This window comes from Elephas maximus, chromosome 22 (genome assembly GCF_024166365.1).
Source record: "Elephas maximus indicus isolate mEleMax1 chromosome 22, mEleMax1 primary haplotype, whole genome shotgun sequence".
Lineage (NCBI taxonomy): Eukaryota > Metazoa > Chordata > Mammalia > Proboscidea > Elephantidae > Elephas > Elephas maximus.
Window position 1 is genome coordinate 8,804,737 of NC_064840.1, and position 24,478 is coordinate 8,829,214.

General features: G+C 38.7%; 1 protein-coding gene across 6 annotated transcripts in view; it reads left to right on the top strand.

Moving 5' to 3' along the window:
- Positions 1-24,478, top strand: part of IFT81 (intraflagellar transport 81) — a 76,906-nt gene that overhangs the window by 37,916 nt on the left and 14,512 nt on the right. For 3 of the 6 annotated variants that reach the window (XM_049865802.1, XM_049865801.1, XM_049865803.1), the window contains exons 12-14: positions 8,779-8,928; positions 12,555-12,683; positions 17,766-17,855. In XM_049865802.1, coding sequence (XP_049721759.1) covers positions 8,779-8,928; positions 12,555-12,683; positions 17,766-17,855 — 369 coding nt within the window. Of the gene's footprint in view, positions 1-8,778; positions 8,929-12,554; positions 12,684-17,765; positions 17,856-18,196; positions 18,294-18,708; positions 21,228-24,478 lie in introns of those variants that run through there. The other 3 variants (XR_007514883.1, XR_007514882.1, XM_049865804.1) reach the window with 3 other exon arrangements.

Sequence of the window (24,478 nt, forward strand, 5' to 3'; positions counted from 1 at the left end):
TAGATAGTTATTTTTAAATGCCTGACCACAAACCTAAATTTGCCATTTAATCTGGTAGCCTCCAGCCAAGTGTTTTTGGTAAGTATGATTTTTGCCAGTTCACAGGTCAGCAATATGAGCCTGGTGACCGTGTCTTAGGTAACGGAAGAGGACAGAAGAGAGCCTCGGCCATGTGTATTAGTGCCATGTAGCTACTGATCTTTACCATCTTAGCCACTTGATATCTCTGAATCTTTCCTTTAATAACGGAGGAAAAAAAACAAAAACAAAAACAAAGAGTCAGCTCCAATGCTGCAGTACTTGTAACCTTCCCAAGCCATCATTCGAATGAATGCATGCCTTTTGGGTCTGAGCTTTTTTCCAGCAACAAGTGAACCTCTAGTTAAGGAGCCACTGATACCTCAGCCACTGAAGGTCAGTCATGGTTGATGGTGTTAATGGTCCATTGTGTTTTCTTCCCTAATCATTACAAGAACTCAGCTGTTTTGTGGTTATAGCTACTTTAAAAATGTGCTTGGTCAAGTAATATTTATAAGCAGCTTTAGAAAGGGCCAACCAATTCATTCTATGGCTACTGACAGAAATCCTAGAGCTAAATTGCAAAGATTATGAAATCTTCTTTAAATACTTCAAAGAGAACACAATGAAGATAAGGGAATCCTGGCAAGATTGGCTGCAGCTGTCAGATCCTGAAAAATGAGGAATCAAATTTTTGACACTTGTAATTGAATCATCCACCCTTCTCGGTGAGCCCAGGCAAGCCTGTGATATTTTTAGAACCTTTCAAATCACATTGTACTCTTCAGAGTTCATCGCAGGACCCGAGGCTCCTAAAATTTCCCAAGAGTTGTAACAAAACAGAATCAAATAAATTTGGCTCAATCCCCTGTAATAGAAGTAGTGTATTATGCATGCAGCCTAGGTAATGTCATCTTTTTTAACCCAAAATCTGAAGATCTGGAGAGTTAGCTGCTGGGACAGCAGTTGAAAACCCCATTAGAGAAATAGTAACAGCTGCGTGGTGCTGATTTGATTTATAATAGAAAGAAGCACAGAGCCCTTGCATGGTATGATTAACTGTGGTTCCCAGATGGATGTTCCTATGCTACGAGTTTCATTTAAGACAGACTTCTACCAGTATATATCATGTTGCTGCTTTTTATAGACTCTCTAAAAAGAATTAGCAGCTAACTATCCACTACCATATGTAGGTAATTACATTCTTTATGCTTGGCTTGCAGAGATTGTCTAATTTAAAGTTAAAAACGTAACAGTAACAGGTTGGAAAAGGTTAGGATAGTATTTGTGTACGTGTTTATATGGCGCTAGTTACGGTGGATGATTTGAAAAGACTGTCAGCAAGAAACAAAGGTTGCTTTGAAACATTTTCTCTTGCCTTCAAACAAATGGCAGCAACTTCAGGGAGTCCAGATGGTGGAATGGAGAGGGACATGACAAAATGACCTTTTCAGGTTTTTCTGCAAGTCTGAAATCAGACAGAACACAAGACACTGACAAATGAGTGAAAACACTGGGGCCATTGGACATATTCATGTTTCTCTCACATAGGCAGTGTTATCTCATCTCCCACCTAACTCCCTGTAGTTTTCTCTGATTGAAAAACAGTTGTTGGAATAACTGACAAAGACTTGATTTAGTTGAGAAATGGGAAATAGCATGGCTGTTGGCCTAAGGATTTACGGACAGCAGTGCTACTCTAGTCCCACTTTTATAACTTGCTGAACTCTGGTGAGTTGTATTAATTTCTCTATACATTTCCTTCTCTATAAAATGGGAATGTTGTTGTTAGGTGCCATCAAGTGGGTTCCCACTCGTAGTGACCCTGTGCACAATGGAAGGAAACACTGCGCCGTCCTGCACCATCCTTGTAGTCATTGTTATGCTTCAGTTCATTGTTGCAGCCACTGTGTCAGTCCATCTCGTTGAAGGTCTTTGTCTTTTTCGATGACCCTCTCCAGGGACTGATCCCTCCTGATAATATGTCCTGGTGGTGCAGCGGCTGCTAACAAAAAGGTTGGCAGTCTGAGTCCACCATCTGCTTCTTGGAAACCCTATGGGGCAGCTCTGCTCTATCCTATAGGGTCACTGTGAGTCAAAATCGACCTGACGGCAGTGGGTTTTAAAACGGGAATAGTGTTTTCTAAAAAAAAAATCTCTTTGTGATTCTTGAACTATGTAAAATATTTACTATATGGTTGTCTTATAGAAAGTCCTCACAGCTAATTACTATGGAAATAGTTTTCAGGCCAGATGTCAAGGTGGAAAGTTTGCAGCCAGAGTGGAGATTCTTGTATTCACATAAATACCCAGAATACTCTTGAGTAGCACTCGTAAATGGTCAGATACTTAAGGAAATAAGCTGCCCCATCCGTTTAAAAAGCTGGCCAGATTTTGACCATTACTGTTAAAGATCCTAAAACATTAAGTGGATAAAAAGAGAAAGAAATCTGTCAAATTCCCTTTTAATCACAAAGGAGCTGAGTCTATAAAATTGGTTTGTGGCCAGAAGCTAGCACTATGAAGCATTTATCCATTACCAAAACCAAACGCATACAGTGTTTGAAATAAAGATTAGAGCTTCCCACAACTGAGTACTCTCTGAGCACCTACTGGCATAAACTATAAAGCATTAATCTTATTGATCTCAGCATCTAGAATGACAGCTGCTCTTTGATAAATGACAAATTTAGATTACAAACGTGTATTGGTCCAAATGATTAGCAATAGCTTCTGTAATGGGCCTTCCTGCCCAGCTGCAAGCTTTGTAGTTCTCTTTAGTGACAAATTGCTTGATTGACCTGCTTGGTAGTACACTACAGGCGGCTTTTCCCTTAATGTTCCAAGGATTTATGGCTCACCTCCTGTGCCAGAGTTCCTTTCAAAATTATTTTTAAAATATTAAAATTAGAAATTTCATAGAATTCACTCATAACCCTGCCTGCCCAAGACAGCAGTTTTTATTTCTTAATTCTTTCCCAATCTTAGTTTATAGACATACATACAAAATTTTACATAGTTGTACTCAGAATATGTAAATTTGTAGTCATTTGCAATAGTGTTTATACAATTTTAGTTCTAAAGGGCATCCATCACACCTAGACCTTTACTTTTCTGCTCGTTCTAATTATTTGAGTTTTAAAATTTTTTTTTAGTGTTTAGAGTAGACAATACCATAATCAGTTCTTATTTTCTAGACACTCTTTACCTGTTCAAACAAAAGTGTCAGATATTAGTCTTCATTATTCCATTTTAATAGAATTTTAGTACATTTTACTGATCTTGTAGAAAAGTTACTCAGAATATTTTTATTTTAGACAGTTAACATTCATTTAAGAATATTGAACACTGTGTGTTTTGATCCTTAAAGATTATAAAAGTGCTTTACAAAAATATGTGGTATAGTAAAAAATTGGCTACTAAACTGGCAACTGTTTTAAGGTTATGGTAATTGTAGATATTTAGGTCAGAATTTGTTTTTATGTTTTAATTAGGTCAGGATTTATGGTAACAATGCTAGCTACTGTTTATTTAATGCTGCCCTAGGTACTGTGCTAATTGTCTTACATAAATTTTTCATATGTAATCCTCATAAGAACTTTGATACATGCATTGTTATCCCTTCCCTCCCCCTCTTTTTTAAGTTAAACAGATACATAAAGAGAAAAAGTAACTTGTCCAAGGTTACCTTAAATGGTGGACTCAGGATTTGAAATTAAATTTCTCTGATTCTTAACTATTCTCTGAATTACTTCTGTGACCCTGTTGTACTGCCCCATGACATTTAGTGATTAATTTCTAAATGAAATTACTTGTGAATATGTGCTTATGTAAGTTATTAAAACACACAATTATGCATACATTCAATTTTTAATACACAAAGTCTATTCAAAATAAAATCTGTCAACTGTTAGGTTTTTGTTGGTGTTGTGCTTTTGGGTATGTTCTTTTAGTTTAATTAATTATGGTTTTTTTTTAGAATAATATACATACATAGTTTAAAAAGTACGACAGTACTACAAAGCTCATAATGAAGATAATGATCTCCTTCCACATTCCCAGTGTATACTTCCCAGAAGCAACCGCAAGTAACTCTAGTTGTTTTTTCTAGTGTTTATTTCCTTATTTCTAAATAACATGTTTATGCTGAAATTTCTTGATTTTTCTATTATGAAATACTACCATGGAAAATGAGGATTTAGTTCTTATACTTCTCATTCCCTTCCACCCTCCGTACCCAAACTTCCATGCTCTGTAGCCTCCCAATATAATTATGATTTTTGGTTAAATTGTTATCTAATGCATTCATTATGTTTATACAAACATTGTTTACTGCTAAGCCCCGTATTGTACTGTGATTACATTTCCTATCTTGTACTTTTTTTTTTCCTTAAATTAATACTGGTCTCATATGTTTTGTTTGTTTATTTGCTAAGTTTTCAATGTACCTATCACTCACAGCTTCAGACTTCCTGATAGAGCTGTACAGTTTCTCTCAATGTGGTATATGGCCCTACTTGAAACAATTTTCCTTTGATTCATAGCTCCACTACTCTGTGCACACCAGCCTGCCAGCCCGCACCTCTGTGTAACTAACTCCCCAACCCCACTCACCTCCCGGCACCCTGGCCTCTGGCCCATGTCCCTATGCAGCTCCCAATCCTGCCTCACTGCCTCACCTCTCCAGCCACCATCCTGACTCTTCTGCACCAAGAAGGGAAGGAGAGAGCAGTTTTCACTCTCTCATGAGTGCGCACTGACAGTTACCAGGGGCTACGTGAGTGATGATGCCATCACTCTGGCAGCCAATAGAATGTGTACTTGTGGTTTCATGTGTTTTAAGTGTTTCTCAGTTTTAATTTCTAATACGGTAAATATTGATAGATATAATCCATATAAACAAAATCTTTTTGGGGACCTTCAATAATTTTAAGAGTATAAAGGGTTCCTGAGACCAGAAATTTCAGAATTATTGTTATAGATCCATTGGAAAAAGACAAACACCCCAATAGAAAAATAGGCCAAGATAGGCAAATCATTAAGTGAAAAATCCCCACATATGCCCAGTGAACATAAGGAAGAAGTGAAGATCCCTAAAAATTAAAGAAATAAAAATAAGGTAGGTATATAAATTGACATAAGCTTTCTGAAGAGCAGCACGGCAGCATGCGTCAAATGGCTATGTTCCCTTTGACCATTTCTGTAAATAATGTCCTATAGAAATTATTAAGAATGTGTTCAAAGATTTAACTTGAATGTGGGCATCATGGTGTTTTGACAATATTGAAAATTCGGAAATAACCTAAAATCCGGATGATAATTACAAGAAACCTCCAATGGAAGAAAAACATTGGTGATGTGTTTTCTTTCTTCTAATTAATTCAGGGGTACAGCAGAGTCCTTAGAGTATATCGATGCCCACCTGTTGCTTAATTGTTTGGAACTGTGGTTAATCTGGGAGCCCTGGTGGTACAGTGGTTAAGAGCTACAGCTGCTAACCAAGAGGTCGGCAGTTCAAGCCCACCAGCCACTCCTTGGAAACCCTACAGGACAGTGCTACTCTGTCCTAGAGGGTTGCTAGGAGTCCGAATCGACTGGATGACAACAGGTTAGGTTTTTTGGTTTTGATGATTAATCTGACCCTGACTACCCTTCCCTTAGGTAGTATGTACAGTGAATGTCAGATAATACCCAATCAGCATAGAGCACATTGAGTAATTTGTGGGTTTGTTCCTGCACCAAAAGCATTTATAGCTTTTAGCTTTTAAAAATAGTTCTGGAGCGCAGCAAGCTAGAGAAGAGGAAGATTGGCCTAGATATCACAGAGGACAGCAGATGAACAGGATCGATTTCGTTTTGGGCATTTTGCCTGGGACACTTTTAATAGGACATATAGTTACTCTAGGGATTTTGAGTCTGTGATTATGTCAGGCTTACACATTTATTCTTTAAAAGGAAAATTCGCAAGTTATTAGACTCTAGGTACATTGGTATGACTTAAATTTTTAAAGCAGTTCTTGTAATCCAGCCTTTGATAATTTGCTGTGTGTGGGCTGGATTTCTTAATATTCAAACTAACTTAATCATGGATTGAAAAATATTTTGCACTTCCTTCCTCTAAAGCACAATGTGTTCTTCATTTCTTTAGAAATTTAAGTCAAGTTTAAAAAGATGTCTAAACTAGGAATTGGAAAATTATTTTTATGTGAAGAATTTTCAATCTCGTTCTTAAGGAGTTTTTTGTGTATTAAAGAATCAATCAAGCCCTTCCAGAAAATAAAAAAAGCCCAACTTTTAGAAATGCTATACTCAGGGTAGTTTGCTGTCTTATAATTTAGAACGTCTGACCTTAATTTAGCTTTAAAAATTGGAAGAAAAAATACCAACATGTTAATAGACCTTGAGTTGGGGTAGTGGCTTTGAATTTTCCCTTTTTTTCTGTTCTATCAAATTTTAATAATATGCTCATTATTTTTATTATTTATAAAATTTATGACCCAAAAAGTGAGCTTTAAAAAGCACTGGGCATTAAAAAGGCTTAGATTTGCCAGGAATTATATTATGTAATAAAGAAGCTTGCTTTAGTTTTGAACTGATGTGTACATAACAGGTGATAGGGGAAAAAAAGGGTTGTGTTCTGTTTCAGGAATTTGTCTCTCACATTGATTTCTGACGTCTGCTTCTCATATTGAGCATTACTTTTAGTGAGCCAAGGCTGTTCCCTCTACATGGGATGTTCTTCCCTGCCTCTTTCCTCCTTCCTCCACCATGCCTCAGCACACCTCTATTCCTTCAGTTTTGGCTTAAATATAACATATACTGAGAAGCTTGTCGTAACCCACCTCCCCTAAATCCTACTCCTCACCTTTCTACCTCTATCCCGATCTAGGTTAAAACTGCTGCTATTTATTATCATGGTACCTACCCTTCTTTGTAATGTTCACATGGTTGTAAATACCAGTTCAATTTTTTTTCCCCACTGTTCCTTAAGCTTGACGAGGGCAGGACCTGTGAGTATCTTGTTTAGAATTGTATCCTCAGTGTCTAGCACAGGGCCGAGGACATAATAGATAATAAATTGTGTGCTGGTTAAGTGCTATGGCTGCTAACCAAAAGGTTGGCAGTTTGAATCCACAAGGCACTCCTTGGAAACTGGGGCAGCTCTACTCTGTCCTATAGGGTAGCTATGAGTCGGAATTGACTTGATGGCAACGGGTAATGGGTGTGTGCCCACAAGTCGATTCCAACTCATAGCAACCCTATAGGTCAGAGTAGAACTGCCCCATAGGGCTTCTAAGGCTGTAACGTTTATGGGAGCAGATTGCCAGGCCTTTTCTCCCTTGGAGCTGCTGGTGTGTTTGAACCACCAACCATTCGATTAATAGTGAAGTTCTTAACCATTGTGCTACCAGGGCTCCTTAGATAATAAGTAGTACTTACCAAATGAATTCGTTGAAGTATTATGTTTGCTTCATTTAATTTGCTCCTCTAAACTCTACTTGCTATTACTTAATAATGGGTCTTTCCATTAGAGTGGTGTAATTATAACTTTGACATCATGAATAGATAAATGGATGAATTAAACAACCATGAGTTTCCACCAACTTGGAACATTCTTAGCATTTTAATATTTGGGATGGGTTTTATCTTAATGTATCAAATGCTTGTTAGGATATATGGTAACAGTACATTTCTTAAGTGATCAGTAGTGACTTCAAGTGTTAACTATTGTAGTTACTGGTATTAATTCCAGTAGATCCAATATGTTGTTGTTGTTAGGTGGTATCGAGTGGGTTCTGACTCGTAACAGTTGTGTAATCCTGTGTTAGTCATCTAGTGCTGCTGTAACAGAAATACCACAAGTGGATGGCTTTAACAAAGAGAAATTTATCTCCTCATAGTAAAGTAGGTTAAAAGTCCAAACTCCGGGCGTCAGCTCCAGAAGAAGGCTTTCTCTCTCTGTTGGCCTTCTCATCAACGTTCCCCTGGACTAAGAGCTTCTCCACACAGGGACCCCAGGTCCAAAAGACACGCTTTGCTCCCGGCACTGCACTCTTGGTGATGCGAGGTCTCCCTGTCTCTCTGCTCGCTTCTCTCTTTTCTATCTCGAGAGATTGCTTCAAGATTCAATCCGACCTTGTAGGTTGAGTCCTGCCTCACTAACACAACTGCCACCCATCCTCCCTCATTAACATCTTAGAGGCAGAATTTACAACATATAGGAAAATCACACAATACCAGGAATCATGGCCCAGCCCAACTGGTGCACACATTTTGGGGGGGACATAATCCAATCCATGACAGCGATCCTGTATACAACAGAACGAAACACTGCCTGCTCCTGAGCGATCTTTGCTACCAAGATAGTATACCACAGTACGTAAGTTATGCCATGATAAGACCACAGCCATAATTGTTATCATCTCCTTTTTTTTTTTTTTAAACATTTTTACCTTTATAGGGCTGAGTTTGTTTTCCGAGCTCTTATTCGTAAAGCCCCAAGTGAATTAGCCTTTACATAAGGATTTAGAATATTTAGACGGGTCCAAAAAATAAAACATACACAAAATATTTTAACTTAGCAGTTTATCTTTTCAGGTTTTCCAATAAAACTAAGTTATTATTATATACTTGTGACACACGTAAGGTAGACTTTCTGTAGCATATTGGACAGAAGCAGAGAAAATTTTTCCAATTCTTTGAAGTTATATATGATATTACTTTTCTGCTCATTAGAGTATATATTATGCTCTCTTACAGTTCAAACGATATGTCAGTAAACTTCGAAGCAAGAGTACAGTTTTCAAAAAGAAGCATCAGATAATAGCTGAATTTAAAGCGGAATTCGGTCTCTTACAGAGGACAGAAGAACTTCTTAAGCAACGTCAGGAAAACATTCAGCACCAACTGGTAACACAGTGTTGTCTGGGACTGCCAGAAATACAGACGCCAGATGGGTTGTGGGTTACATCTTTATACTGAGGGCATTGTTCTTACCGGAAAAACCACAAAATTATTTATTTTCTCTGATTAATTACAGAGATGTCATATAAGCGGATACATTTATTTTGACCGTAACAGTAAGCACTTTTTTTTAATGTGTGCTAACTTTGAGGATATTAATATAAATTGAATTCCAAATGGGTTTGTTTTTTTTTTTGGTTAGCTAGTTAATATGAGTAAAATTATAATACCAAGAGAGTGTAAAATATTTATTATCATGGTCTGCCGGGTAAAAATTTCTAAGCAGCCACTTTCAAGGAGCTTTGGAAAGAAATATCCAGGGAAGAAACTGTGTAGAAGTTGCTTGCAAGCTTGTTTCTTTTGTATTTGTGCTGTAAACCAAAAAACAACCAAACCTATTGCAGCTGAGTGAATTCTGACTCCTAGCAAACGTATAGGGCAGAGGATAACTGCCCTATAGGGTTTCCAAGGAGCATCTGGTGGATCCAGACTGCCAGTCTTTGGTTAGCAGCCAAATGCCTAACCACTAAGCCACCCAGGGCTCCATTTGTGCCTTGGATGTCAGAAAAGTCCCTCTAACCACAAAGCTGTCTCATTGTAAAGGCCAGTTACTTCTGAGTTTTCTTGGTTTGGCTTTTTTTTTTTTTTTTTCCATGGGGAAACTGTTTCATCAGAATGCTCGTTTACCAGATAGCAGTAATCCTGTTGAGGTAAATGAAATGTCAACCATTTGTAGTTCCATTTTGCTGGTGATAAGAACTTTCCTATCTCATGCTGTCGAATATTGTTAATATACTTAAGATTGAAGATTTACTGTGAATCAAACATGGATGCAAACAGGCACTAATTTTTTTTTTTAATAATACTGTGTTTTAGGTAGAAGTTTACACAGCTAGTTTCCCGTTTAATAATTTTTATATAAATTGTTCTGTGCCATTGGTTATAATTTGTACAATGTGTTAGCTTTCTAGTTATTTCCATTCTGTTTGTTTCCATTGATCTAGTGTCCCTTCCCCTCCTTGCCTTCACATCTTTGGTTTCGGGTAAATGTTGACCATTTGGTCTCACATAGCTAATATTTAAGACAGCACATTACTCATGGGTGATATTGTTTATTTTATAAGCCAGTCTATTATTTGGCTGAAAGGTGACCTGCAGAAATAGCTTCAATTCCAAGTTCAAAGGGTATCTTAGGGCAATAGTCTCAGGGATTCCTCTAGTCTCTGTGGTTCCAATGGTCTGGCCTTTTTTAGGAATTTGAGTTTCATTCTCCATTTTTCTCCAGTTCTATCCGAGACCTTCTATTGCATCCTGGTCAGAATGGTTGGTAGTGGTAGCTGGGCACCATCTAATTCTTTTGGTCTCAGGTTAGAAGAGGCTGTGGTTTATGAGGGCTGTTAGTCCCATGGACTAGTTTCTTCATTGAGCCTTTGATTTCCTTCATTCTGTTTTGCTGCATACAACTAGAGACTAATAGTTGTACGTTACATGGCCACTCCCAATCAAGATGATGACTCTACTCACCAAACTAGGATGTAGAATACTATCTTTGTGAACTGTGTTATGCCAGTTGACTAAGTTGTCCCCCAAGAGTATGGTCCCAAGCCTTTTAACCAATAAACCAATCCCACAACTTGTTTGGATATGTCTAGGAAGCCTCCGTAACTCTACTCCCTGTATGGTTTGTTATACATACAGATACATGTGCAGCACACACAAACATGCGTATACATTTGCCTACAGATAAACTTATACATGCACGTGCATTTATTCATATATGACAGGTGCTAAACTTTATAGTTGATATGTAGTAACTACATTATTGCTCACATCAAAATAATGTCTAATTTCTATTGTGATTTCTTTGATCTATGGTTTCTTGCTTAATTTCCAGACTTTGGAGAGTTTCTGGTCACCTTCCTGAGGCAATTGATCATTCTTCCCTCCTATAAAATTCTTCTTCACTTGTCTCCTAGGACACTGCACTCTTCTGGTTTTTCTCCTTCCATATTAATGTTCCCCTTTGTACACCATTGCTGATTTCTTCTCATTTCTTCAAGGTCTAGATATTGGAATTCCCCAAGGTTAGCCCTTGGATCTCTTCCTTGGTGCTCTTATCCTGTCTCCTGGATTTAAAGACATTCCATCTGGTAACAACTCACAAATTTTTATCTCCAGCCTAGATTTCTCCGTGAATTTCGTCCTGTATATATAACAGCTTGACATCTCCACTTGGATGTCTAGTACCCAAAACGATGTCTAGTAGACATCTCAAATTTTAATGTGTCCAAAACTAAACTTCCGATCTTCACCGCCTCTCACATCTGTTTCCCCAGTCTTCCTCATCTTAACAAATGGCAGCTCCATTCTCCAGAAACCTTGGAATCACTCTTCACCCCTCACTCTCTGTCACACCCTACATGTTATCTGTCAGAATATCTTGCCGAATCTACCTACAAAATATATACAGAACCACTTCTCAGGACCTCCACCACCACCACCATGATTCCAGCTACTGTCATCTCTAGCTGGAATTACTGGAATAGTCTCCTGGCTGACTTCCCTTCATCCACCTCTGCCCCTGTATAGTCTGATCTCAGCATAGATGTTAAAGTGATTTATTTTAAAAGTTCCTTCACGCTAAACCCTCCAGTGCATTCTCACCTCATTTGAAATATGTCACAGTGCTTTCATTGATCTAAAAATAGGGCAATGATATACTTTATCATCTAAAGTAGGACACTTCTGTGAGTGAACATGATAATAGACATAAACCAAGACTGTCCCAGCAAACCAGCTGAGCCTTGTATGATCCCCTGCTTACTCCCCACCTCATGCTCAGTCTTCCTTCAGCCATGGCCTCGTGGCTGTTTCTTGAACAGGCCAAGTATGCTCCCGCCTTAGGGCTTTAAAACTTCCTGATCCCCTGGCATCTGTGTGGCTCACTCCCTTACTTCTTTCTTGTCTTTGCTCAGATGCCATCTTCTCAGGAACACTTTGTTATTTAAGATTCCAACCCCATTCTCACCTCATACTGTAATATAAATGTAAAGAAAAATAAGTAAATAAATAAGTACGTTTTATTTATTTACTTGTATTTTGCTTGTTTACCCCCACTAGAAGCAAGCTCTATGAAGGAAGAGCGCTTTCTTTTTTTTCTGTCATGTTCACTGCCGTATACCTGGTGCCGTGTTTGTCACTTTTAGGTATATAATAAATATTTATTGAGTGAATAAATGCAAATACAGTCGATCACTTGAAAAGTCATTCATTCACCAAGTGTTTATTGTATGCACACTGTGTTTCAGGTTCTGTGATAAGCATGTAGCGTTATTCTAAAGTCTAAAATGACAAATGCTTCCTATGCACCTGAAGATACCATGACAAAATTCCATGTATATTTACGCCCTGTGAAAGCATGTCATTATTGTCGAATCCAATAAAAATTATCCTTTCAGATTCTTAACGGAGTTGTTTTATTTAAAACTTTATGTATTAAATCTGTATGCTTCTTATGGGAATCATCAAGGTTTTGACACTTGTTTTGTGCCCTTTGCATTCTTTACTTATAGCAAAGCATTGAGGAGAAGAAGGGTATATCTGGGTATAGTTACACCCAAGAAGAGCTAGAAAGAGTGTCTGCACTGAAGAGTGAAGTGGATGAGATAAAAGGACGGACACTGGATGACATGTCTGAGATGGTGAGGCCACAGTTGGTTTTAAGTTTCTTTTATTGTGTAGCCAGAAGGTTGATGTTTTTGAGTTTGTTTTGATTTCAGTGACACATTCGAACTTTTCATTTCTGCACGAATTTGTTCATTTAATAGTCTTTCATCTGCCTTTATTGATCTCTTTTGAATTTTTTCTTTCTACTAAGGTTATTTAACTGCCAATACTTCATGCACTTGTGTGTTTTTTAAGTGTGTAAAAGTTATGTAACATTAAAAATTTAAGATAAAAAGTTTTCCCAAATCATACCACCCTAACAAATACAATTATGTCATTTCTGGGTGTGTCCTTAGTGTCTGTCTACATTCTGGGCTGGTGCTCAGTCAGAGTGCACAGGTACAGCTGCACCAAGCATCAAAGCATTTAACTCTTCCCTTCCTTCTTGGAAGATAGATGCTGCCCAATATACTCAAGAGTGCCTCCCTCCGGCTTCCTTGGCAACGTTGGCCACTCCTCAGGACCCTCTGGGCATCTTCACAGTCTGACTGCTAAGAAACTGACGTTGGGCACAGCAGACATCTCCCAGACCCTGCTCGTCAGTGGCTGGTGTCCATTCTGATTGGCCAGTACTTATGCCAGTCAGGTCATTAAGTATTTTGAATATCATGCCATCCATGTATATGTATATTTTATATAAACTATGTATTTGTAGATACATATTTTATATAATACAACATAATCATAGTTATATACAGACAACTTTGTATTTTGTTTTATTCATTCAATGTTAATTTATAAATATTTTTCCATGCTGGCTTACAGTCTTGATCGTTGCCATTTTTAAAAATTGTATTTTGGTAAAATACATATAACTTAAGAATGGTCATTTTAATCCTTTTTAAGTGTACATTTCAATGGCATTAATTATATTCACAATGTTGTATAACTATTATCACCATTTCCAAAACTTTTTCATCACCCCAAACTCTCTACCCATTAAGGACTAACTTCCTATTCTCTCCTACCCCCACCCCTTGGTAACCGCTAATCTAGTTTCTGTCTCTGTGAATTTGTCTATTCTAGATATTTCATATGAGTAGAATCATGCCATATTTGTTGTTTTGTGTCTGGCTTCTTCACTGAGCATAATGTTCTCAAGGTTCGTCTACACCGTAGCGTGTGTCAGTACTTCATTCCATTTTACGGCTGAATAATATTCCATCATGCAAAGGCATTCAACTGTGTGGATCATAACAAATTATGGGTAACATTGCAAAGAATGGGAATCCCAGAACACTTAATTGAGCTCATGCAGCATCTGAAGATAGACCAAAGGCAGCTCTTTGAACAGAACAACGGGATACTGCATGGTTTAAAATCAGGAAAGGTGTGCATCAAGACTGTGTCCTTTCACCATACTTATTCAATCTGTATGCTGAACAAATAATCTGAGAAACTGGACTATATTAAGAAGCACGTGGCATCAGGATTGGTGAAAGATTCATTAACAACCAGCGATATGCAGATGACACAACTTTGCTTGCTGAAAGTGAAGAGGACTTGAAGCACTTACTGATGATGATCAAAGACTACAGCCTTCAGTATGGATTACACCTCAACATAAAGAAAACACTCTGATATGAAAAAACAAAGTAGGAGGCATCATACTACCTGATCTTAGAACCTACTATATAGCCATAGTAGTCAAAACAGTCTGGTACTGGTACAGTGACAGACACATAGACCAATGGAACAAAATCAAGAACCCATATGTAAATCCATCCAGCTATGGTCATCTGATCCTTGACAAAAGATCAAAGTCCATTAAACGGGAAAAATACAGTCTTTTTAACAAATGGCACTGGCAAAACTGGATGTCCATCTGTAAAGAAATGAAACAGATCCCATACCTCACACCATTCACAAAAACTATCTCAAAATGGATCAGAGACCTAAATATAAAACCTAAAATGATAAAGATCATGGAAGAAAAAATGGAGACAATGCTAGGGACCCTAATACATGGCATAAAGAGAATACAAACACCAGAAGATAAGCTAGATAACTGGGAGCTCCTAAAAATTAAACACTTACGTTCATCAAAAACTTTACCAAAAGAGTAAAAAGAAAACCTACAGTCTGGGAAAAAAATTTTGGCTATGACATAATCTGACAAGGGTCTAATCTTTGAAACTTGTATAATACTACAACACCTCAACAACAAAAAGACACATAATTAAAAAGTGGGCAAAGGATATGAATGGACACTTCACCAAAGAAGACGTTCAGATGGCCAACAGACACGTGAGGAAATGCTCTCAATCATTAGTTATGATAGAAATATAAATCAAAACTACAATGAGATACCACCTAACCCCCTACATTACTGGCATTAATCAAAAAAACAGAAAATAATAAATGTTGGAGAGGTTGCTGGGAAATTGCAGTGCTGGTAGGAATGTAAAATGGTACAGCCACTATGGAAAATGATATAATGCTTCCTTAAAAAGCCAGAAATAGAAATACCATATGATCCAGCAATCCCACTACTAGGAATATTAAAAAACAAAAAATCCATTGCTGTCAAGTCAAGTCTGACTCATAGCAACTCTATAGGACAGGGTAGAACTCCCCTGTAGAGTTTCCAAGGAGTGCCTGTTGGATTCGAACTGCTGACCTTTCGGTTGGCAACTGTGGCTCTTAACCACTACGCCACCAGGGTTTCCTCTAGGAATATATCCTAGAGAAATGAGGACTATCACACGAATTAACATATACACACTCATGGTCATTGCAGCATTGTTGACAGTAGCAAAAAAATGGAAACAACCTAAGTGCCCATCAAGAGGTGAATGGATAAATTATGGTACATGCACACAGTGGAATACTACGTAATGATAAAGAACAATGATGAATCCGTAAAACATCTCACAACACGGATGATTCTGGAGGGCATTTTGCTGAGTGAAATAGGTCAGTCACAAAAGGACAAATGTTGTATGAGACCACTTCATAAAAACCCAAGAAAAGGTTTACACACAGAAAAAACAATCTTTGATGATTACGAGGGAGGGGAAGGTTGGGGAGGGGAAATCACTAACTAGATACTAGACAAGTGTTAACTTTGATGAAGGGAAAAACAACACACGGTGTAGAGGAAGTCAGACAACTTGACTAAGGCAAAGTCATAGAAGCTTCCTAGACACATCCAAACACCTTGAGGGACTGAGTTGCTGGGTCTGAGGGCTGGGGACCATGGTCTTGGGACATCTAGGTCAATTGGCATGACATAGTTCATATAGAAAATGTTCCGCATCCTACTTTGGTGAGTAGCATCTGAGGTCTTAAAAGCTTGTGAGCGGCCATCTAAGATACATCTGTTGGTTCTAGCATGTTTGGAGCAAAAAAAAATGAAAACCAAAGACACAAAGAAAATATTAGTCCAAAGGACTAATGGACCACATGAACCAGAGCCTCTACCAACCCGAGCCCAGAAGAACTAGATGGTGCCTGACTACAATTGTGACAGGGATCACAATAGAGAGTACCAGGCAGAGTGGGAGAAAAATGCAGAACAAAATTGAAATTCATAGAAAAAAACCAGACTTACTGGTTTGACGGTGACTAAAGGAGCTCTTGAGACTACGGCCTCTGTATACCCAGCTAACTCAACTGAAGCCACACCCAAAGTTCATCTTTCAGCTGAAAATCATACAGGCCTATAAAACAAATAATACCACACGTGAGGAATGTGCTTCTTAGTTTAATCAAGTACACGAGACCAAATGGACAACACCTGCCTAAAAGCAAAGCCCTGAAGGCAGGAAGAGACAGGAAAACTGGATGAATGGATGCTGAGAACCCAAGATGGGAAGGGAAGGGGAAGAGTGCCGACACATTGCAGGGACTGCAGCTAATATCACAAAACAATTTGTATTTAAATTTTTTTGAATGAAAAGCTAATTTGTGCTATAAACTTTAACCTAAAACAGAAAAAAAAGAAAGAAAAATTCTTAGAACTGAACCAATAAACAACATCATGATAAACGGAGAAAATATCGACGTTTTCAAGGATTTTATTTTACTTGAATCCACAATCAACACCCACAGAAGCAGCGGTCAAGAAATCAAACGACATATTGCATTGGACAAATCCACTGTAAAAGACCTCTTTAAAGTATTGAAAAGCAAAGATGTCACTTTGAGGACCAAGGTGCGCCTGACTGAAGCAGTGGCTTATTCAGCTGCCTGTTATGCATTCGAAAGCTGGACAGTGAATAAGGACCAAAGAAGAATTGATGCTGTCGAATTATGTTGCTGGTGAAGAATGTTGAACATACCATCAACTGCCAGAAGAACAGACATGTCTGTCTTGAAAGAAGTACAGCCAGAGTGCTACTTGGAAGCGAGGATGACAAGACTTCATCTCATGTACTTTGGACATGTTATCAGGAGGGACCAGTCCCTGGAGAAGGACATCATGCTTGGTAGAGTAGAGGGTCAGCGAAAAAAAGGGAGACTCTTGATGAGATGAATTGACACAGTGGCTGCAACAGTGGAGTTATACATTGCAGCGATTGTGAGGATGGTGCGGGACCAGGCTGTGTTTCGTGCTGTTGCACACAGAGTCTCTGTGAGTCAGAATCCAGTTGACAGTGCCTGAGAAAAACAATATTCCATTGTATGTATAGACCACATTTTGTTTATCCATTCATCTATTGATGGACATTTGGGTTGATAATTGCCGTTTTGAGTGGCTAAATGAAATTCCATCTTATTGAGGAACCAAGGTTTACTAAATCACTTCACAGATATTTGGCATTAATGTAATTTATAGTTTCTTTACTCATATATGGAAACCCTGGTGGTGTAGTAGTTAAGAGCTACAGCTCCTAGTCAAGGTTGGCAGTTTGAATCCACCAGGCGCTCCTTGGAAACTCTATGGGACAGTTCTACTCTGTCCTATAGGGTTGCTAGGAGTCAGAATCGACTTGACGGCAATAGATTTGGGTTTGGTTTACTCATATATAACACTACAGTAAGTACTTGTAAGTATGTAGTATTTTTGTTCTTTTGAATTTTTTTTAAGCATTGTTTTTTTGTTTGAATGCCAGGTGAAAAAGCTGAATTCACTGGTGTCTGAAAAGAAGTCAGCTCTAGCCCCAGTTATAAAAGAACTACGACAATTGCGGCAGAAATGTCAAGTAAGTGAATTTGGTTCTGTAACATGTTTTTAGCCTTCTGGTTTGTTTTTCAGATGTACTAGTTAAAATCCTGAATATTTTACTAGGGTCATTTACAGAAAACAAATTATTACCATTGTTATTATTGCTATTAAATTTATATGACTCTGCAAAAGAGAGTAATAATATGACCTGTACGGGTTTTTGTTTAATTTGTGCTACTCATTTTGTCATAAATTATTTAGGGAGGGAAGAGAGAAAGGAGGTTAAACTGATATCCACAAGTGCAGCCAGGTGAGATTTTTGCGTTCAATCATATGCGTGTCAGAACGGTGAATATGAAATCATCCTTCTGTGGCCAGGTAAAAGCTCAGAGTGTGCCCAGGAGTGCTGACAAGTTCGCTTGAGACTGGAGCACTTGCTCGCCGGCAGGGCGGGGGTAGACTGTGGTCACTTACGGTAAGTGGTGCAGTAACCATCACTTAGACGCGAATTCTAACCACTGCTTTAAAGATGAGCTGTCAGAAGGTAAATGCCACCCACAAACCCAGATCAGGTGTCCTCAGCCATTTGACATTAGCAGTTGTTATTGTGTCACTCTTCATGTAGTAATTTTAGTTTTGAATATGAGCTGTACTACATGTGCCTGAGGATGGAACTATAAAACTTCATGAATGTCATCCATCAGAGGCAGAGAAGCATAGTGAAAAATCACATGGTCTTTGAGATCAGATAGAGATCATCTCCTTTTTATAGAAAATGCTATGGAGACTGAGGCATTTTATCAAGTTTTTTTTAAGGAGGAAGTGAGAGAGTTGGGAGTGGACTCTGCATCATTACCCTCTCTTGTCTTCTCCCGTTGGTTCATATACAGCACTGCCATCACAAAAGAAATAGGAGAACGAGTCCCTGATCTCCGGAGTCCGTGCTCTAATAGATGAGATGGAATAAACACGTGAAGAAAGTAACGAAAAAAGGAAGATAACCCAACTTAAGAACAAATATAGAAAAAATATAGTCAGAATTGTATGCATAACTGATCAGGAGAGGGGAAGCAGATGAAATGATTGTCAGAAGTTTCAGAAAGGAGGAAACTTTTGAGCAAGGTTTTTAGACTGAGGACATCAAGAATTGTTTTCATGGGTATTCTAGGTCATTGGTTTGTCTTCCTGATTTTCTTGAGTAAGCCACCTGGAGGCAAAAAGGACCAGTTCTATATATTTCTAGTGATGGTAAAATTTCTCCCTACTGCTAAGCTAAAAAATCTGTGTATGTAAATACTTTTTTTAAAAAATGAAATCCATTTATATTTTAAATGTTTTCATTTGTAAAAAAAAAAAAAATATATTAAAAGCTTTAAAAAAAAATCTACCTGTTATTATTTTATGCTATCCAGGTTGCAAGGAACAGACTCTCAGGCTAATTCGAATGTGGAGTTTTATTGAAGGATACTTAGGGCAATAAAAGAAATGTATTATCATGAAAATCCAAGGGTGAGAACCTTGGTATAAGTGGAACAGGTACAGGCACTATAGAAAGCATTTTGGTCCAGGGAAGTTTCAGGGATCTCAGCAGCAGGAAGTTGTGGATAATGATGATGATGATTATAATAATAATAGTATCTATCAAGTGCTTTCTGTGTGCCAGGTGCTATTACCTGTATTGACTCATGCAGGCCTCACTACAACCCAGCAAGGCAGGGACTCCCCTTTACACAAACGAGCAAATAACGGCACAGAGATGTAAGAGACTTTCCCAAGGTCACACAGTTGGTAAATGGCAGACCCAAATTCTTCATACCACGCTATGCCAGTAACATGACTTGGTGAATCTCTTTGTATCTGCTTTTCACTCTGTTTCTGCCACTAGCCGGAAATCCCTTTATTTTCTCTAACTTATAATTTCTCCTTACCCTTTGGATTGACAAACTCCTAACCTCAGCTTGCTGATGGCCTCCCTCGTTGTCTGTATCTCACACTGTGTGGCCTTTCTCTCTGCATACTTTCCGTTGCAGTGTTGACTACTAAGTGCCCTATTCTCTCTGCGTTTTCTAATTCAAATTCCTGAGAGCAAATGTCTAGGGCAGCTGCTCTCTCTTGGAGCAGTTTTTCATGCCAGTCTACCTGATAGGCTACTGGACACCTCTGTTCAGATGAGGGTCCATCCCTAGTCTAATAAGCTATGCTTGGGGGCAGAGGTGGGTTGAGGAGGAAGGAGGGTGATGTGTTACCGAATATGGCTACCTGGAGTTGCCCTAGGCAGGGAATTTTCCCTCTGGAGAGGCTATGAGTATGTCAAGAACTTTAATCAACATGGCTCATACACCACTCATTACCCTATTACTGACAACTGAAAATGTTCATGTTTGCATTTGATCCTTGTCCCCTCATATATACATTTTTACTTCATTAGCATTGCAGTATACATTGCATTTAGTTACTTTTGAGTTCTTTTCACTTAATATGTCACATTTCCCTTGTTGCTATAGTCTGTATAATTATACTTTGCAATAAATAAAAGTAGTACCCAAACGCCGGACGCTCAGTTAGGAGGTCTAAATTAGAGGTAACGAGGGCCAGAACTAGAGTCTTGGCCGAAGAAATGGAGGAGAGGGAATAGATTTGAACGGTATATGGAGGAACACTAATTGTGGACAAGGAAACAAAGGCTAACAAATACAATTTGAGGTTTGAAGCCACTGACAACACAGGTAAGGCATGAGGAGGAGCTAGTTTTGGTGGTGGGGTTGGGCTGAGGAGGGGGCAGTGATGAATGTAGTTATAGACTCATCAGGGTTAGCATCTAGCAAGAATTCAAGAGAAGACACTGTGGCTCAGGCTAGAGTTTGTAATCATCTGCCTAGATAAGATGTTTGATCACAGCCCTGAGAGAAGATGCAATCACTGAAAAGAGCATGTGGGGTGAGACCAGATGAGGTCTGAAGAGAAAAGAGACTTCAGGAAGGATTCTATTTAGGAGACATTGATTTCACTGAAGTTTGGTTCAAGATCATGTAATACAAGTGAAATTTGTGTATTTAATTAGAGTTTATTTTATATATGTTTTAATTGCTCTACCCCTTTTGGAGCCCTGGTGGTGGTGTGGTTAAAAGTTTGGCTGCTAACCAAAAGGTCAGCAGTTTGAATCCATCAGCTGCTCCTTGGAAACCCTTTGGGGCAGTTCTGCTCTGTCCTTTAGGGTCACTAGGAGTTGGAATCGACTTGACAGCAACGGGTTTGGGTTTTTGTTGGTTTTTTATATCCCGTTTAAGGTCCTTACTATAGTTTCACTGAGAGTTGCGAATGCCTGGTTTATAGAACCAAGTTTTTAAGTGTAGGTGCTCAAGAAATAGTTGTTGAATTAACATAACATTTATAAAAGTGTTTTAAAAGTCAAATCAGGTAAACATATAAGTGGAAAGTATCTTCTAGAGATACGGGTCTTGCATCTTGTAGAAATTCTTCGCCAATATATTTCAACAACAGCTTGATTTCGTATAAGATCCTTAGATCATACTTTGTTTCCTTGAGGATTTTTAACATGCAGTTCCACAGTTTTCTAGGGTAAATTGGGCTGTGGATAGATCTGAGGTCATCCTAATTTTTTTAGTGACTTGATTATGTATTTCAGGAAATTTTTCTTGAGTTACTACTTTAAGTATTAGTTCTTTTCATTACTTTTAGTTTTCTTCTTGGGGGTCTTCAATTACGCATGTTTTGGATTACCTTCAGGGCTTTGAACCAGTTCCTTCTGGTTCAAACCTCTGCTGAGAATTTGCACTCCCCGCCCCCAGATATTCTGAATCAGAATCTACATTTTAACAAGATCCCATGGTGATTCTTACGTATAATAAAACTTGAGACCCACTGCTCTGCTAGTGGTTCTCAGAGTTGGTCCCTAACCAGCAGCATTAGCATGGCCTGGGAACTTGTTAGAAAGGCAAATTCTCAGCAGGGGTTCCAGCCTGAACAAACTGGTTCAACGCCCTGATGACCTTCACTTTTGCTTCCATTGCAATCATTCTCTAATCCTTTTTTAACTGTTTCATTTCATTTCATTTTGTTCAATTTTCTTATTCCAGTCTTCTGTGTTTTTAGCACTGTCTGTTTTCCTTTGTGCTTTTTCCAGTTTTGTCTTTTCTGTAATTTTTTTTTTTTTTACTCATTTCCTGAGCTCTGCTAGCTTACATCTCAACTCCAGTTGTCTTGCCATCTTTTCCCTAAGCTCTTGCATCTCTGCTTTGTGATCTTACTTCAAAAAGAGTGATTGCTTTGTTAAGTGTTCTTAATCTGTGGAGAAATGTTTGGTTACCTTTTAAAAAAAAAAAAGGAAAGTTACAAATGAAGAATTAATTATAATTCTTGTTTCATGGCATACTCACGTCGTTAGTTCATACGTGGTCCTCTTATTGTATCAGCTTTATTAAGATATAAAGAAGCCCTGCTAGCACAGTGGTTAAAGTGCTTGGCTACTAACTAAAACGTTAGTAGTTCCAACCCACCAGCCACTCCGCAGGAGAAAGATGTGGCAGTCTTCTTCAGTAAAGATTTACAGTCTTGGAAACCCTCTGGGGCGGTTCTGTCCTGTAGGGTTGTTGTGAGTCAGAATCGACTCGATAACCGTGGGTTTGGTATTGAGATATAATTAAAGTGTACAATGTAATTTTTTTTTCTTAAATTAGATTTACAGAATTGTGGTACCATCACCATAATCTTTTTAGAACATTTGCATCACCCGCCCCCCCAAAAACCTTGTGCCCATTAGCAGTCATACCCCATTCTCAACCCCTAAGCCCTAAAGGCAACCACAAATCTACTTTCTTTGTCTATATGTTTGCCTGTTCTTGACATTTCTTATAAATAAGATCTTACTACGTGTGGCTTCTTTCAGTTAAAATGTTCTCAAGGTTCATTCATGTCGTAGTGTGTATCAGAACTTCGTTTCTCTGTAGCTGAATATCCCATTATATGGGTATACCATATTTTCTTTATCCATTCATCTGTTGATGGGCACTTGTGAATAATGCTGCAGTGAGCACTAGTGGACAAATATCCATGTGAGTCCTTGCTTTCAGTTCTTTTGGGTGAATGCCTAGGAATAGATTGCTGGGTCATACAGTAGTTCTATGTTTAACCTTTTGAGGAATCACCAAACTGTATTCCACAGTGGCTACATCATTTTACATTCCCACCGGCAACAGACAAGTGTTCCAATTTCTCTATGTCCTCACTGTCTTAGTTACCTAGTGCTGCTATAACAGAAATACCATAAGTGAGTGGCTTTAACAAATTTATTTTCTCACAGTTCAGGTGGCTACAAGTCCAAATTCAGGGCACCAGCTCTAGGGGGAGACTTTCTCTCTCTATGACCCCAGGACACCCTTTTAGCTCAGTAATGAAGTCACTCCTGAGGTTTACCCTTCAGCCAAAGATTAGACAGGCCTGAAAAATGAAATGAGACTAAAGGGACACACCGGGCCAGGGGCAAGGACTAGAAGGCAGGAGGGGACAGGAAAGCTGGTAATAGGGGACCCAAGGTCCAGAAGGGAGTGTATTGACATGTTGTGGGGCTGGTAACAAATGTCCCAAAACAATATGTGTACTAATTGTTTAATGAGAAGCCAGTTCCGTAAATCTTCATCTGAAGTACAATTTTTTAAAAAAATGTTCTTTTCTGGACCAGCTGTTATAGGGAATTTAGGGTAGACAAGACCTTGTTACAGGCTGGCTGAGATTTTTCTTAAGATTAGGGCTTGTACAAGGCATTTATCCTTTATTTTGATGCAGCCATTGGAGATCGGCAGCTTGAGATTTTTCCACAGTGCAAAGGCCCTCTTCTCCACGAATGCCACTGCTCCTGAAAACTTGGCATTTCAGCGTGATTCCTCATTTACTTCTGCCACTCCTATTACAACCATACCAGGTCCAGAGAAACTCCTGCTGCCAGCCAGCAGGTCCCATTCCAGTGGTCACAAACCTGGCAGATAGTCTTTGCCCCTCAGAATGGGCTTCTTGTCTTAAAGAAGTGGAGTTTTGCTGGCTCTTCGTGAAGTCTGCACGCACGGTATTCTATCTCCTTGGGGTCTCTTCTCTACTGCTTTTGGCATTCCCTGTGCCCTGCCATCCCCCACTCTGTCTCCTGCTCTTGGTAACCCTTCTGCTTTGAGATCTGGGATCTTAGTTTTGCTGAAAATGGATTTGGCATTATGTTTCTCATTCTACCCATTGCTTTTAGTTAATTACTAGAAAGAGAAATGGGAAATGCTGAGTTTTCCAATGCTATGTTCAGACCAAAAGCCCTCTAGTACAGTATTTTAAACATCTGTGAGTCCGTCCGTTCCTCAGTAAGAAGTAAGTTCCCAAAACAGTACTTGCCCTTAGGATATATGATGCGCTCTTCGTATTTTTTGTTCTATTAAAGTGTTGATCACAACCCACTGCGCTGATGTCACAGTCTACCAGATGAAACACAACCCACAGTTCAAAAAACACTGTCCTACTCCAGCATGACCTCATGTGAACTTAACTAATTGCGACTGCAAAGACCCTGTTTCCAAATATGGTCACATTCACAGGTTCCGGGGTTAGGACTTCAGCACATCTTTTGGAGAGGCACAATTCAGTCCATAACAATTGGTTACTCTT